Here is a 13,437-nt window from a genome sequence, read left to right on the forward strand (position 1 = left end):
AAATGAAAATTTGTTAACAGATCACATCGTATAGTCATGGTATTATCGCCAGGGTATTTCGATAGTGGCACAGCCTTTAAGTCCACTGACCAAAGCATCAGCCTCTAGTTAAGAATACACCTAAATTGCGTCTGACTTTGAAACTTGTTCTACTGTCAGTATGCATTAGCCAAATTAGACGCAGTGACGTTAGCAGAATAAGACAGTAGAATAAGTCTAATCAGACACATTTCACGTGCACTTTAAACACCTTTCCAATAACTAGTATCTCCAATTAGTATCTCTTAATATTCTTTTTATTTTAGCACGTAGAATTACTTGTCAAAATTCCTAATGCTAAAATGTAAACTACACTGTATGATGCAACACAAACATCGTTTCTCATAGCCTACAAAAAATCAATAAAAAAGACATTCCTTTTAGAGAAAAACCGGCACAAATAAATAGGCACTTCGTCCTGGTTTCGAATTGAAGGTTATCCGAGGCTAACAAAGGCGCAGCAAAAACGCTCCAGTTTGTCCAATAATCACCCCCCAACCCTCGAATAGGTCGCTCGTTTCGAAATAATTGCGGGCCTTGAATAAACCCTGGGCCGATTCATTAAGAACTGAATCGTTCTGACCGCGGGAGCGATTGGCCAAAGGAATTAATGGAAAACGAGATCTCCTGGCGGCTGGTCCGTGGTTAGCACTTCTCTAAACATTTAAAAGCCTCTTTTCACCCCTTCTCGCCTCGCTCGTCTTTGAATCTCGCCCTGGAATCCTTTCACGCTGCTTTTTTTCCCCTCGCGCGTTATCCACGCGAAGTTCATTATCGACGGTGCTGGAATTGCGATTCATTCATCCATTCGCTCGTCGTCGGGAGAAAGGGATGAAAAGGGTGGGCTTGGTATACAAGGGCGTTCTGGGTTACCGAGGTCGGACTTGGAGATCGTCGTGGATGTTCCCATAAAAGGAAACCTCGAAATGAAGATGGTATTTAACGTGGATGTCGAATGTCCTGGTTATTCGCGATTAAGCTTTTGCATTCAGAGGGTTACTACCGACGAATAAATGGTTGGAAACGGGGTTAGTACGCGAGGAACGGTGTCTTTTTACACGTTTTCTCGTTTTGATTCGCTTTGCTGAGCGAATGGCGCTGAAATCGGTGATTGCGAGTAGTTTCATCAGTAATGGCGAGACGTGAGAGGAGTACTAAGTAGTACAGATAAATGATGTACCAGATATCATACTTTTCAGTTTTATTAACTAGGAAAGCACAGATTTTGCCTGTGTTTGCTTTCGAAATGCCTAGGTAGGTGGTGAATAGAAGATTGTAATTAGTAAATGGCCTGCCACGAAACAAGTAACAAGTAGTATAGATCAATCATATAACATGCAAAGTTGAATTTTGTATTATCAAGTAGAAGTAGTATATCAACTTCACTGATACTCGTTTTTCCAATACCTGGGAGAGTGACGAGAAAATTATGTATATTCAGTGAAAGGTCATACTTGAGTGAAGTATTAAGTAGTACATATCAGTGATATATTGGATATACAATTTTTCATTTTTATTAATCGGAAATACTTAATCAGAAAGATTTTATCGACTACTTTTGAAGCGTTCAAATAAATGGCGAGTATTTTAAAGCTATGAAATGGTCAGGCGTGAGGAAAGTAATAAGCAGTAAAGATCAAACATACTTAGATGACAGGCACATCGATGAACCTTTTACTGTTATTAACACTTCGAATAACAGTCAAGTGACTCAAAGACAGTAGTATTTCTCCAGTGCGAGCAATTTAAAATTTAATTTCTTTTTCTTTTCTTAATTTCTTTTCACCAATGTGAATATGTTATACTACTTGGCTTAAAATATCCTTTCAAACTTCAAGTGAAGTTGACATCTTTTCTACTTTTCCTTGCCCTAAAATACACATTGATTGATATATGTCATGGTGTATATTATACAATACAAGGCAAATTTCAAGCAAATAAAGGAACATATGAACGTCAAAGAAACTGTCAAAAATGTCAAAAATGTCAAAAATGTCAAAAAAAACTGTCAAAAACCAGGATCCACCACCACTTTATACACCATTTTTATCATTTTTGCCTGACAGCTCGAATTCAAGTTACTTTTGAATTCGAACCACTTGAATCCAAGTAATTTGAGTTCTGTGTAAACACAAACTTGACATCGGGCTACTTGACTACAAGTGGCTGGAATTCAAGTAACCTGAGTAATCTGAACAAGACCATAGACTGCAAGATCACGATAGCCGAAAAACCGCAGAACCCACAAGTAACACTTTATTGTCACACAATACACCTAAACAAATTTTTAATCGATAGCCAATTTTTCGGTAATAAACGAGTCGCGTACAGTCAATACGTTGCACCGTGGAAAATTGCCAAGTTAATTAAGAGATGCCGCTCGATACGCGTTTATTAAGCCGATGTAACGAAATTCCAGCTGTCCATCGAGTTCCGTTGGGCACTATCGATCGTCGTATCATTATACTCGCCCTTGGGCTCCCTCTGGGCGATACCCATCCCTTGCCCCACAACCGCGCCATAGCCTTTGTAATTTTAAGGATCGTTAAAATTAACGACGTTTACTGAACACGGAAGACCGCTGTAATGACTGCATCACGTTCACAGTCTTCATTGTTCATGAGAAACGCTCTTCTTCCACCTTGCTCGAAATTTAAGTGATACAGCCGCATCATTTCATCTCCCATCTTACACCTGCTCTTCGTCTTCCCCTCGAATGCCTTATGGCTCAATTGTTGCGTTCTACTATCAATCATTCGACGACTATTGTAATTCTAACAACGCTAGTCGTTGGAATCTTCTTGAATTGATTTCGATAAGAGATCTTTTTAAGTCGAGGTCCCATGGTGAGTCACTCGCCATGGTTCGTGGCTCGTCTTGGTTTGGCAAGAAGTTCGACGTAGCTCGTGAAGGAGGCAGAGCTATACTGCTCATGTGGAAATGAACAGTAATTGATCTGCCTCCTCTTGAGCATAGGTCCCACGAGTGGTGATAGTTCATGGGTTGCTCGTCATTGTGTGACTCGCAGTTTTTGGTTCGTTGGATCTCGCCTGTAGGGTGGTAAATGAGCACGAGTCAAAGGAAAAACGGGTGTTATTAACAATACAATATTGTCAATTAATTATCTACGTCACAATTATGTAGAAATTTTTACCACTTTTAATATATCATGAATTGAGAATGCTGTACTGACGATAATGAATTTCGTACAATTAAAATCCTTTTGTCTTTTTCGCCACCTCTGGGACTAATTGACAGGAATCAGAAAAGAATACATTAATTCGCTCCTAGAAGCTACAATTTTTCGCTCTGAATCCATGTTTCAAATCGAATGATGAATAAGGAATACGTGGTGAGCAAAAAATAAAACCATGGCTCTTCTTTTTCACGAGCCATCTCAAATCTCGCATCACGTCAGAACGAGCCACGAGGGATGGTAAATCATGAAGGATGGCGAGCCACGTGCTGCTATTGAAACAGCATGGCTCATCTTTCTTACAAACGGATCTTGAATTTTTCGCCGAGGCAAGACGAGCCACGAGCAATGCAATGGCGAGCCACGCGACGTGAGACCTAGGCTTAAAAATTACAGAAACTTGAACACATTGAACCCTGGTTAACTGATCATTGACTGAATCCGATGACGATCAACTAACGAGGATGGAACTCAAACAGTTAACAAGTCCTGTTACTCATAGAAGTGTCTTTTGATCGATAATCAATTTTTGCTTGAAAGGGATAAATAACTCTCACAGTCTATGGAGGAGCTTTTTTGCGTGTCAGCAATCACCACAGATACTCTATACAGGAAATTTTCGTTATAAGTTCGTCAGATTTGACTCGTTATATGAACATCTCTGTCCCAACCACTTGGAGGCAGAAGATTCTCGTTGAAACGTGACTCTACTCCACACAAACAATCGACTGACGCTGAAGTTCATGGGAACTGAGAATTGCCTGCCATTTACACGATATACAGGATGGACCACGAAATGTGATCTGTTTAGATTATTTTGCTGCTTAAAATAATTATACCAAATTTTTTATAAACCCTTTTTCCCAGAGGATTCAATGTCATCTTCAGTTTTTTGTAGGCAAACGTATAATTTTTTACATTTATCTTTTAGCGGATACTGAGACGAATTCGCCAAGCATCGTAATGAATATTTTTTTCTTCATCTAAGCCAAAGAAACATTAGAAAAATATTTACCTTAATTGAAAGGATGTTCAAAATGGTGCCCACTAGCTGAAATACATCCGTGTAATCAGTTAGGAAATGACTGCCTGATCTGCAATTTTCTGCTGCATATCTTCTGGCGTTGTTAGAGGTCCTTGAGAATTCTGAAAAAAAAAGAGTTGACAAAAATTTAGTAAAATCATTTTAAAGCTCTCGTTGAATCATGTTATATTAGCCAAAAAGATTTCCTATCGAACAGGTAGCAGCAGAATAATCTATGCTGATCCCGTTTCGTGGTTCATCCTGTATATACCTAATCTAGAGCGAGGAACATATAAAAGAAATTCATTGTAATATAATATGCAAAAGTTACAGGGGAAGCATTTGCTAATGATAATGTTTTCACCATTTCTCACACCACGTTCTTAGAAGCTTCTCAATTTCATTTTGTAACAAGCTTTGTTCGAGAACTATAGAAATTTAAACACTTTTGAACTTACTTTGCTGATCCCCAAACGAGTCCAAGTGCAATCACTTACCAAAGACAAGGCCTAATGAATTAACGAAGGTAGGGGCTCATCAATTAATAAGGGAACATCGTACATTACAAAATTTTCTTTCGATCAATAATTAATCTCAGTCAAACATAGGTGAATAACTTTCGTAGCCTAAAGAAAAGCCTTCTTCGCGTGTAATCGATTATCGGAGGTGCCCAATGACGCGAGGTAGCTTCGCCCCAAGGTTGATAAAAGATCGTCGAAAAAATGTATAGCGCCCACCTCCTTTGTTGGTCCAGGCCCAACCCTTGAAAGTAGAAGCGATAAATAACAATGTTTCCTGTCGGTTTGCTCGGGAACAACACCACGTCTGCGCTTCGTCCCGCGAAAAATCGCACTTCCAACTTTAACGCTCTCTCGCATGAAGTTCCGCCGAGGGATACTCGGGAACTTTCTCCTTTGTGACGGCCGCTGGTAATCCAACTTTTTCAAACGTGGGCTTAAAACTTCGCGGCAACGATCATTCACGGGACGTTCGGGGAATTTATTTAGCTCGTTGGAATGCGGTCAATTGAAAACACGATGCCACGGCAGGGAAGGAGTGACAGCAGGGGGGTTAATAAATCCCTCGATTTCAACTGGCTTTTACTAGCGGACAGCATGAACGATGTTCGAATTTTCACCTCTCAACGGTCCAGAGATTTTAACGAACTCCTTTAATCCGCCAACAATTTTTCCAGCCCGAGGGAAACATTCCTCGAGTTTTTGGAGCGCGTAGGATTTTCAGGAACGAATTTGTCATTCTTTAAAGACCTCGATTGCTTTTTTATTAATTTATTTTAAAATGGAGGGATATCGTATGGTATAATTTCGTAATTCGTGAAGCTGTGGGAGAAGATAATGGGCGATCCACGTGTTCGCCCTGTTGTAGGACTCGTAGAGAGAGTTAAGCAATGCCCGCGCAGTATGTAAAATTAATCCATATTGCGTCGACTGCGAATTAGACACGGGACCAATTTATTCGCAAGTTATAAACCGAGTTCTATTTCCCTGGGGATTCTATGGCAGCTGTTCTTAATTTGGGGTCAATGATTGAATGGTACATAGACGAGTTTTGCACGTACATAGCACCTGACGGTGAATGAGGATAAATTTGCAAATATGCAATGGATGTATTTAGTAGGTGAATTTGTCAGTTTGTTAAGAAACGGTGACGATAATATTGTTGTCGAGAAATAACGTAAAATCTGAATAAATATATACTGCTTACTAGTTTGTGTTAGATTTAAGCTAGATATGCATAATTCGAGAATAGAAATAATTTAAAATTAAATAAATATTAGGTAATCCTATAACTATTGTCGTCTCTGAAAATTATTTAATTATAAAAGGTTAGTACCTACGGTTTTACTTTTTTATAAAATCACATTCCACTTACCAAATAATTTTTAAATTCTCTTTTCAATAGTTTGAATTTATTCTCTACCTCTGCTTAAAATAAGAAACAATATTCCATATTAAATGACTTGATAAGTTCATTTAACGTCTGGATTATCTTTCCCATATCAAATGTCAGTTCGAGTCAAATTTAAACCAAACTTGACTTCCTTGATGCAATTTCTGTTATATTCTTGAAATAAGAGAATTTAAAATATTCGAAACGAAGATTTGGGAAGTTTGCATAAACTACAGTATGAAATTGTTCGCCACCTTTCTTATTTTCCTGACCTGCTACTAATAAACTACTATTTTGTCAGACACTTAAACAATTATTTAACTGGAGAAGTGTTTGGAGAAAGAACCAATGCAGAAATGCATTCGAGTTAAATTGCATCTCGTTTGCTCGACTTCTTCTAGAAAAACATTATCGGATTAGTATCACGATAAAAAAGTGTATTAAAGTCTATGGAGAGTATTTCTATTAGTGAAGCACATTGTTTGAAGTGCAGCAAATAGAACTTTAGTAAAGGCTTTAAAATGATCATACCATTTGCAGCAATATAATAAATAGGGTAAACCAAGGTACAACTAAATCGGTGAACTAAAGAATAATACAAATCCAAAATTAGACAATTTCTAGTAATCTCAAAACTATGTCAGGCTTCCAGAGCCAAAGTGTATTAGCTGTAAGTTACGCAAAAAACAAATGGATTTAATACACTTTAGCTCTGGAGTATACATGCATATCACACAGTAGCTTAAAAAGTGACAACTCAAAAATCGTGATTTCTAAATTACGTCCTAAGGTACTATTTTGACAAACGTACTCTTTGAAGTTGTGTTACTTTTAAAACAAGAGTGTGATAGATTTGTTAAGGACAGCTTGTTTTCGAAGAGTTTTGAAGGCAATTAGTCAAGATTATTTTACCTTAGAAGGATTTATAATAATGACTCGAGGTGTGTGGCCATGAAAGAGGGTGAATGAGACTAAACAGTCCCATTGGCGACCAATGGCTGATGGCTGATGGCTACGTTGGGCTTCCCAGCTATCAAGCATCGCCTGACTGTTTAGTTTAGTGTTTAGAGACATCAAGCACATCCTGACACCGTATTACTGATGATATTATATTTTCTTAGATCTTTTATGAAGAGATTATATTTTATTTTTTAAATAAACAGATATTTCCAAAAACTGCTTACACAGATGGCTTCGATGTACAAAAATACATAATCGACTAGTTTAATGTTTATTTTTACATCGAATAATTTCAGAGATATTAAGCAAAATATGGTTTCCACTCCTAACTTTGAGGGCAGTTTTCACCCCTTAACATGGACTTGAACCGATATAAAAAATACGTATCAAATATTCTCGACTACTCTACAAACCTGCCAAGTCTCATAAAAACCGACAATTATCACTTCAGGTAGTTCTCTTGTAACTAACAAGATCTAAATTGAGCACAATTTAGGCCCACTGCTTCGCCACATTCTTTCAATTTCACAGACCTGCACAGTATCACACTGTGCATCACACTCCCACCATCCACCCTTCCCGAGCCTACTGTGTCAATTACAGGAGCGAGGTAATTTTACCTGACCTCGGTTCCGATTGGAGTAAATTTAATCCAGACTGTTTCGGGCGATCCGCTTTTCGGCGACACGTTCTTTTTATAATCTCCAGGAGCCGTCATTTTATGCTTGCCAGTTATTTTCGACACATCTGGGAGTGGTTTAAGAATACACTGGCCATGCTGAATCGATAAATGGCCCAGTTGATAAGACGACCCACGTTGAAATATCGGTAAACGCTAGGTCTTGCCGTCTCTTCCGGATACGGCGTTCCTCCAAAATAAATGATACACAGGAAAATTGAATTCTCCGACTCGAATCGAGTTCCGTTTTGCCTACTCGGTGTCCACGTCCCTGGCGCTGTCGATTCGTGCCTTCTGCAGCGCTTCCGTCGAAATTCCACGCCGGAAGCCCTACGTGACAGAGAGGAAGGTTCTTTCGAAATTCCTTCGATGTTGGCAATTATTAAACTGAAAATAAAAGTAGCTTCGAGCGGCTGTGAGCACGAGAATCGTAGGACTTTAATTAGTTCCGTCTTAACACGTTATTATTCCTTGAAAAGGTCAACGCTGGGAGAGCCGATCGTAATTGAATTTCATCACAAAGACCCCCTGATTGGCCTCGGTGCTCGGAACTGAACGACTTACGCCCAGTCCGATCTCGAAGGCGATTTATTTCATATTGCTGAAAGGTTAATGAAAATCCTCCCTCTATTGTCTCTCCCGACCCTTTATCGATTGAAGAACAAGGATTTCCTACGGAGCTGGAACGGAAGGACAGAAGCGATTTCGTTTTTTTTATCGAGCTCCGTTCATCGTTCTAATTGCGTTATGAAAAATCAGTGGAGAAGCATGATCATATATCAGACCTGTTCGTAAACACAGGCAGTTTGCACTCGCTTCGCAAATACTGCAATTTAAATAACCGTTTCCAGCTCGGTGTTTGCCAACCCTTATCGGCGAGTAACGAGACGGTCGCTAATGTTCGGAAAAGTTTGGCATTTTATTGCAACGAAGACCTTGTGAACTATTTTCAGTTATATAGAGCGCATAGGAATGGTACAGGGTATTTAAAAAAGTATTTCAGAACTTTAAGTATTTATATAACTCAGCGAGAGAAGTAAAAATTGTTCAATCGACATTATAGTTTTTACGTTATCGCTATTCTACACATTAAAATTTTCCACAAATACGCAAGTATTAACAACTTAATAACATACTATTGTTATTATATTTTGCAACTATCAAAAGCTCAATTTTACGTGTCCCTGAACGAAACAAAATTATGATAGGTACTTAAATTCCTACTTACTTAATTGTGCTAATCAAACTACTTAATTTTAAGGACAACAGCAAATCCAGAAAGTTTTAAATAGAAGTATCCATCTTACTCACACGATATGTATTATCTACATACCTATTATTAATCATCATCTACGTAACATTAAATTATTAATTATCCTTTACTCTTCTTACCATTATACTTAAACTACAATTTAGCATTGAAAGCAACAACTGAAACAGTCCCAAATCTCGTTCTAACCGATTTCGTCCTACCCAACTGTTGACTACATCTACTTATGGTAAAGTCAGGAAAAATACTTCAGCAGACTGAAATTTCAATCAAAACTTTCAACGAGACTTGAATTAACAGTGATGAATGACTTCGACCTAATATTTAGCCTCAGTCAATAGAGACCTGGAATTTCCTCATCCTATCTATTGAGTTTAGAAACTTTGCCTGGGCAACAGTATAGTTCGACAACTCAGAGTCGAACAAGAGAAGCATCTAGCTTGTCCTAGGCTTAGTATTCCTAAAGAATTTGGTTAGGAAGACTGCTTACTAATTGTAGACTCTGATAGTGGAATAGTATTGCATAGAGTTTCTTACTTGTTTACTAGACAAGTTCGTCGCCTCTAATGATAATCAACTCGGAGTAGAATCCTCTTTCTCTGTTATTTGAGTCCAAAAAAGAATACTCAGGAAACAGAGTAAAACCTAGGCGGATCATTATCCACTCCTAAAACAAATTAAGATTGAGCTGAAACTTAATTTAGCTCTAACAAAAATAGTTCTGTAACCGAATAAAGCTGATTGTAATTAAATCTAAAATATGTAAATTAAGTTCGAATAAGGTTTAAAATAGATTTTAGTCTGATTTAGAACACGTGAAAGCCAAATTTACTCAAATTTAGTTCTAGTTATGCGAGAGACCCAGTGATCTAGATTTGATGTGAAATATGTTTAATCTAGATACCAATATGAATTAGGTCTAACTAGGTCTTAGGAAATTATATGCAATTCTACTGCATTCATAATGCTCCATATTAAATATGAGTTCAAATAATTAGGTAAAGGACAGGTTGTGATTAGGCCTGAGTTACACTTATTTACTTAAACTAAATTTAGTTACAGATAAATAAAAAGTGGTGGCTTAATTTAAGCTTGAGACAGGGGTAAAGAAGACCTCAACTGTCACTGGATTATGTTCAAAGAAATTAAAATTTGTACACGTCTAGATTAAGTCTGGTTAACAATAGGCCAACAATAAGTGCAAATTAGATCTAGTTAAACTAATCCTAATTCTGATGCTACTAAAGCATCAGAATAAGCATCTAAATAAATTAAACTTGTCTTATATTTAGGATAATAAGTTGAAGCTAGATCTCCATTATGTCTAGATCTCCCTTGGACCTTTGGAATAGGTCGAAAGTACATGGATGCTGGTTAGGTTCCTTCTACATCTTCGTTTATGAGACATGAGTGTAGCAGTTCCTCAGAAAATTGAATTCTCAAGATTATTCAAAATGTGTTCACAAAAGATGGTAAGAGTTAGCCACTGGCTTCTGTTACGCGTCAACGAACTACATTCACTGGGGACAAACGTGCAATTTCCGTCTATTCTGTCCCAAGTCGCAATTTTCGTAGCCCAGAGGAGAAGCAGGTTCGAGACGATAACCATAACGGAAGATATGTCCTGAGGCAAGCAGGCTCGTTGAGCTGCATGGGTCGCTGACGCTTCGTTGATCCTCTAAAGACTCTACACTTCGCTGCAGCTACTATATTAGAATAATTTTAGCTTCCAATAGCCACCTGGGTGCACTGTGACCATACCTCGAGTCATAATAACCATTTTGTTAACCCTTTTGCTGTCCAACTACAGACATTTATATTCCCCTGCTTGCCCCTCTAAATTCCACCAACTATTTCACTTAATTTCAAGTGCTCCAGTCTATTCCTATCTACTCTAATTTTTCTTGAAAAAGGAGGAAACAAGAGTTCACACGAACACGAAGTTTTTTCAGTGATCATGTATATACAGAGTGTTCAAAATAGAACGCCAAAATACAAATACAAATCTACATACCAAAATAAGCCGAAAATTAAGAATGACAAAATGATATTTAAACCTTCAATATCGTAATTTTTGAGAAAACGTATCTAATTCGCGGGAAATGTGTCTGACTTGGGACTTATTCTACTGACTTCGTTGTACTTGACCTGGTTAATACACGTAGTAAAGTAAATCCTAAATTTTCTATTTCATTTCATAGATCCCCTCACAAACGGTCCAGTATTAATTACGCATCCAACCCCTTGTTATCCACTTGTCCCAAACCTTAAAAATGCGATATGTAATATTGAACATATTTCTACACATACGTATGTATCTCTGGGACTGTCAGATGATGGTTATATCTATGTACAGAGACAATTTTTCAGCATCTTGACCTTAACAATAGCAGCATGTTGACCTAAAAATCAGTGAGGTTATCCTTTTTGTAAAGAATTATCGTTATGGTAAAATAACCACTTTCAAGAAATCCACGGGTAGGGGAATTTAAAAATCTCTCTAACCATGAAGTATTGAAGAACTCGTCGGAAAGTAAAACTTCAACAAGACTATATCTTATAGATAGGCAGCGGATGATTATGCAAATTCCAGCATTCGTAGAAAAAATTAGAGAAATAGAACCTAATTAAAAACTTGTTTTACCCTTCAAATATTATAAGGTGTATTTATCTTTCCATAATTTCTACATTTCTCCATCGTATGTAGATTGTGTACTCTCCCATTCAAATTTTCCAGAAACGCATAAAGATCCACAATCTACTTACAAATAAAGACAACAGACTTCCAATTCAAAACCACACTCAAAAACCAGCGCCACCAAAACTGCTCTGCTTTGCAATCAATGCACACTCTACTTTAAAAAATCCAATTCCAAGAAAAGTCACTAGTTAACATACTAATAACAAATTTTGCAAGAACTCAAAAAATAACTAGAACTAATGCTACCTTTTTATGCCAAACCGCGAATTCTTCAATCCAGCCTCGTACTAGTTAACCGAAAATGGCAAATTGCGAGCACAGCGCGCTAATGATATCGCGATACCGTGTCAAAGGGGGTGATAATCTACGAAGGGGTAGTAGCTAGGGTCTGATGCATGTCGACGAGCAAAGGACGCATTTGAACAAGCGTTTAATGCAAGCATAACCAACGTGTACCATATTTCAGAGGACGAGTACCAACCTATGGGGCGAGTGGATGGGCGTGATACACGGTGACGAGGTGGAGTACGTGTTTGGGCATCCCTTAAACACATCGTTGATGTACAGCGACGAGGAACGAGCCCTGTCCCTTAGGATGATACTGTACTACTCCGAGTTTGCTTATAACGGGTAAGTTTGTTCTCAGAGCTTTTGTTACCAAGATCGTTCTACTGTTTGGCACGGCGTGCACCGTTGACCGAGCCTGGTTGGTTCTTTTTTCGAGCATAGACTGCCAAGAGCGGAAGCTCTCGGGGGACTTGCCCGATGAGGATACTTTTGTTGCAAAGAAAATGTTGTTTCAAGGGATTCGTCGAGCTGCTTCCAGCGTGTCTCAAAATTCGTACCGAGACTTCTGAGGAGATTCTACTTCGCAGAGACATAGTCCTCTCGCGTAAATGGATCTACTACTGGAAGCTACTCGCGTACGCGAACGACGCCGCAGATCAAATTGAGCACACAGAATATATTAGCGAGGATCACCTTTCCTCTTAACGAAATCAGATTATTGATCGCGTGATGTTTGAACTGTACACGTCTTGGATGATCCACTATTTTAGTTTCATGAACTGTTGTCGGACTTCACTTATAAAAAATAATATAATATGTGTGTTAAATCTGGTCTAAATGTTTGCTGAGATAAATACGGTGTTGATTAAGGCTGACAAAATGACAGAGATTAATTAAGTACAGTTTGGACTTTGTTTAGCAAGAGCTAGGTCTAGATTAGGATTATTAGGTTGAAGTTACACTTATCTTGTCTACATTGATTGATTATGAATTAGGTCTACTTTAGAAGAGTTAATTTGAGTCAAGTGTGAATTAAGTCAAGTAGATACGAATTAAATCTCGATTGTGAAAAAATAATTTTTATTTAAATCTGAAATAATTGAGAAAAGTATGAATTGAGTAGATCGATTAAATTTAGATCACACTAAGTTAAAGTGAAATTATTCAATATTCATTTTTACCAACTAATGCATATGCAAGCAAGGATTCACTTGTAATAAAAGCAAGGAAACGTAAAATAAAGGCAAAATTAATAAAAGAATTAAAATAGGGAAGAAAAAGATTAAAAAATCCTGTACCTAGGATGACGACAAAAATGTTAATCTACATGAAACCAACAATACATGTTTCATCCCTTTGACCACGTCAA

General features: G+C 37.8%; 1 protein-coding gene across 2 annotated transcripts in view; it reads left to right on the forward strand.

Moving 5' to 3' along the window:
- The window catches only part of Ache-2 (acetylcholinesterase 2), a 196,681-nt gene that overhangs the window by 168,190 nt on the left and 15,054 nt on the right, over positions 1-13,437 (forward strand). Inside the window, exons 4-5 of one of the 2 annotated variants that reach the window (XM_076380882.1) lie at positions 12,247-12,410; positions 12,585-12,720. In XM_076380882.1, the coding sequence (XP_076236997.1) occupies positions 12,247-12,410; positions 12,585-12,663 (243 nt within the window). In that variant the 3' untranslated portion in view covers positions 12,664-12,720. Of the gene's footprint in view, positions 1-12,246; positions 12,411-12,584; positions 12,721-13,437 lie in introns of those variants that run through there. The other variant, XM_076380881.1, reaches the window with a different exon arrangement.

The sequence above is a fragment of the Calliopsis andreniformis genome, chromosome 6 (genome assembly GCF_051401765.1).
Source record: "Calliopsis andreniformis isolate RMS-2024a chromosome 6, iyCalAndr_principal, whole genome shotgun sequence".
NCBI classification, from domain to species: Eukaryota; Metazoa; Arthropoda; class Insecta; order Hymenoptera; family Andrenidae; genus Calliopsis; species Calliopsis andreniformis.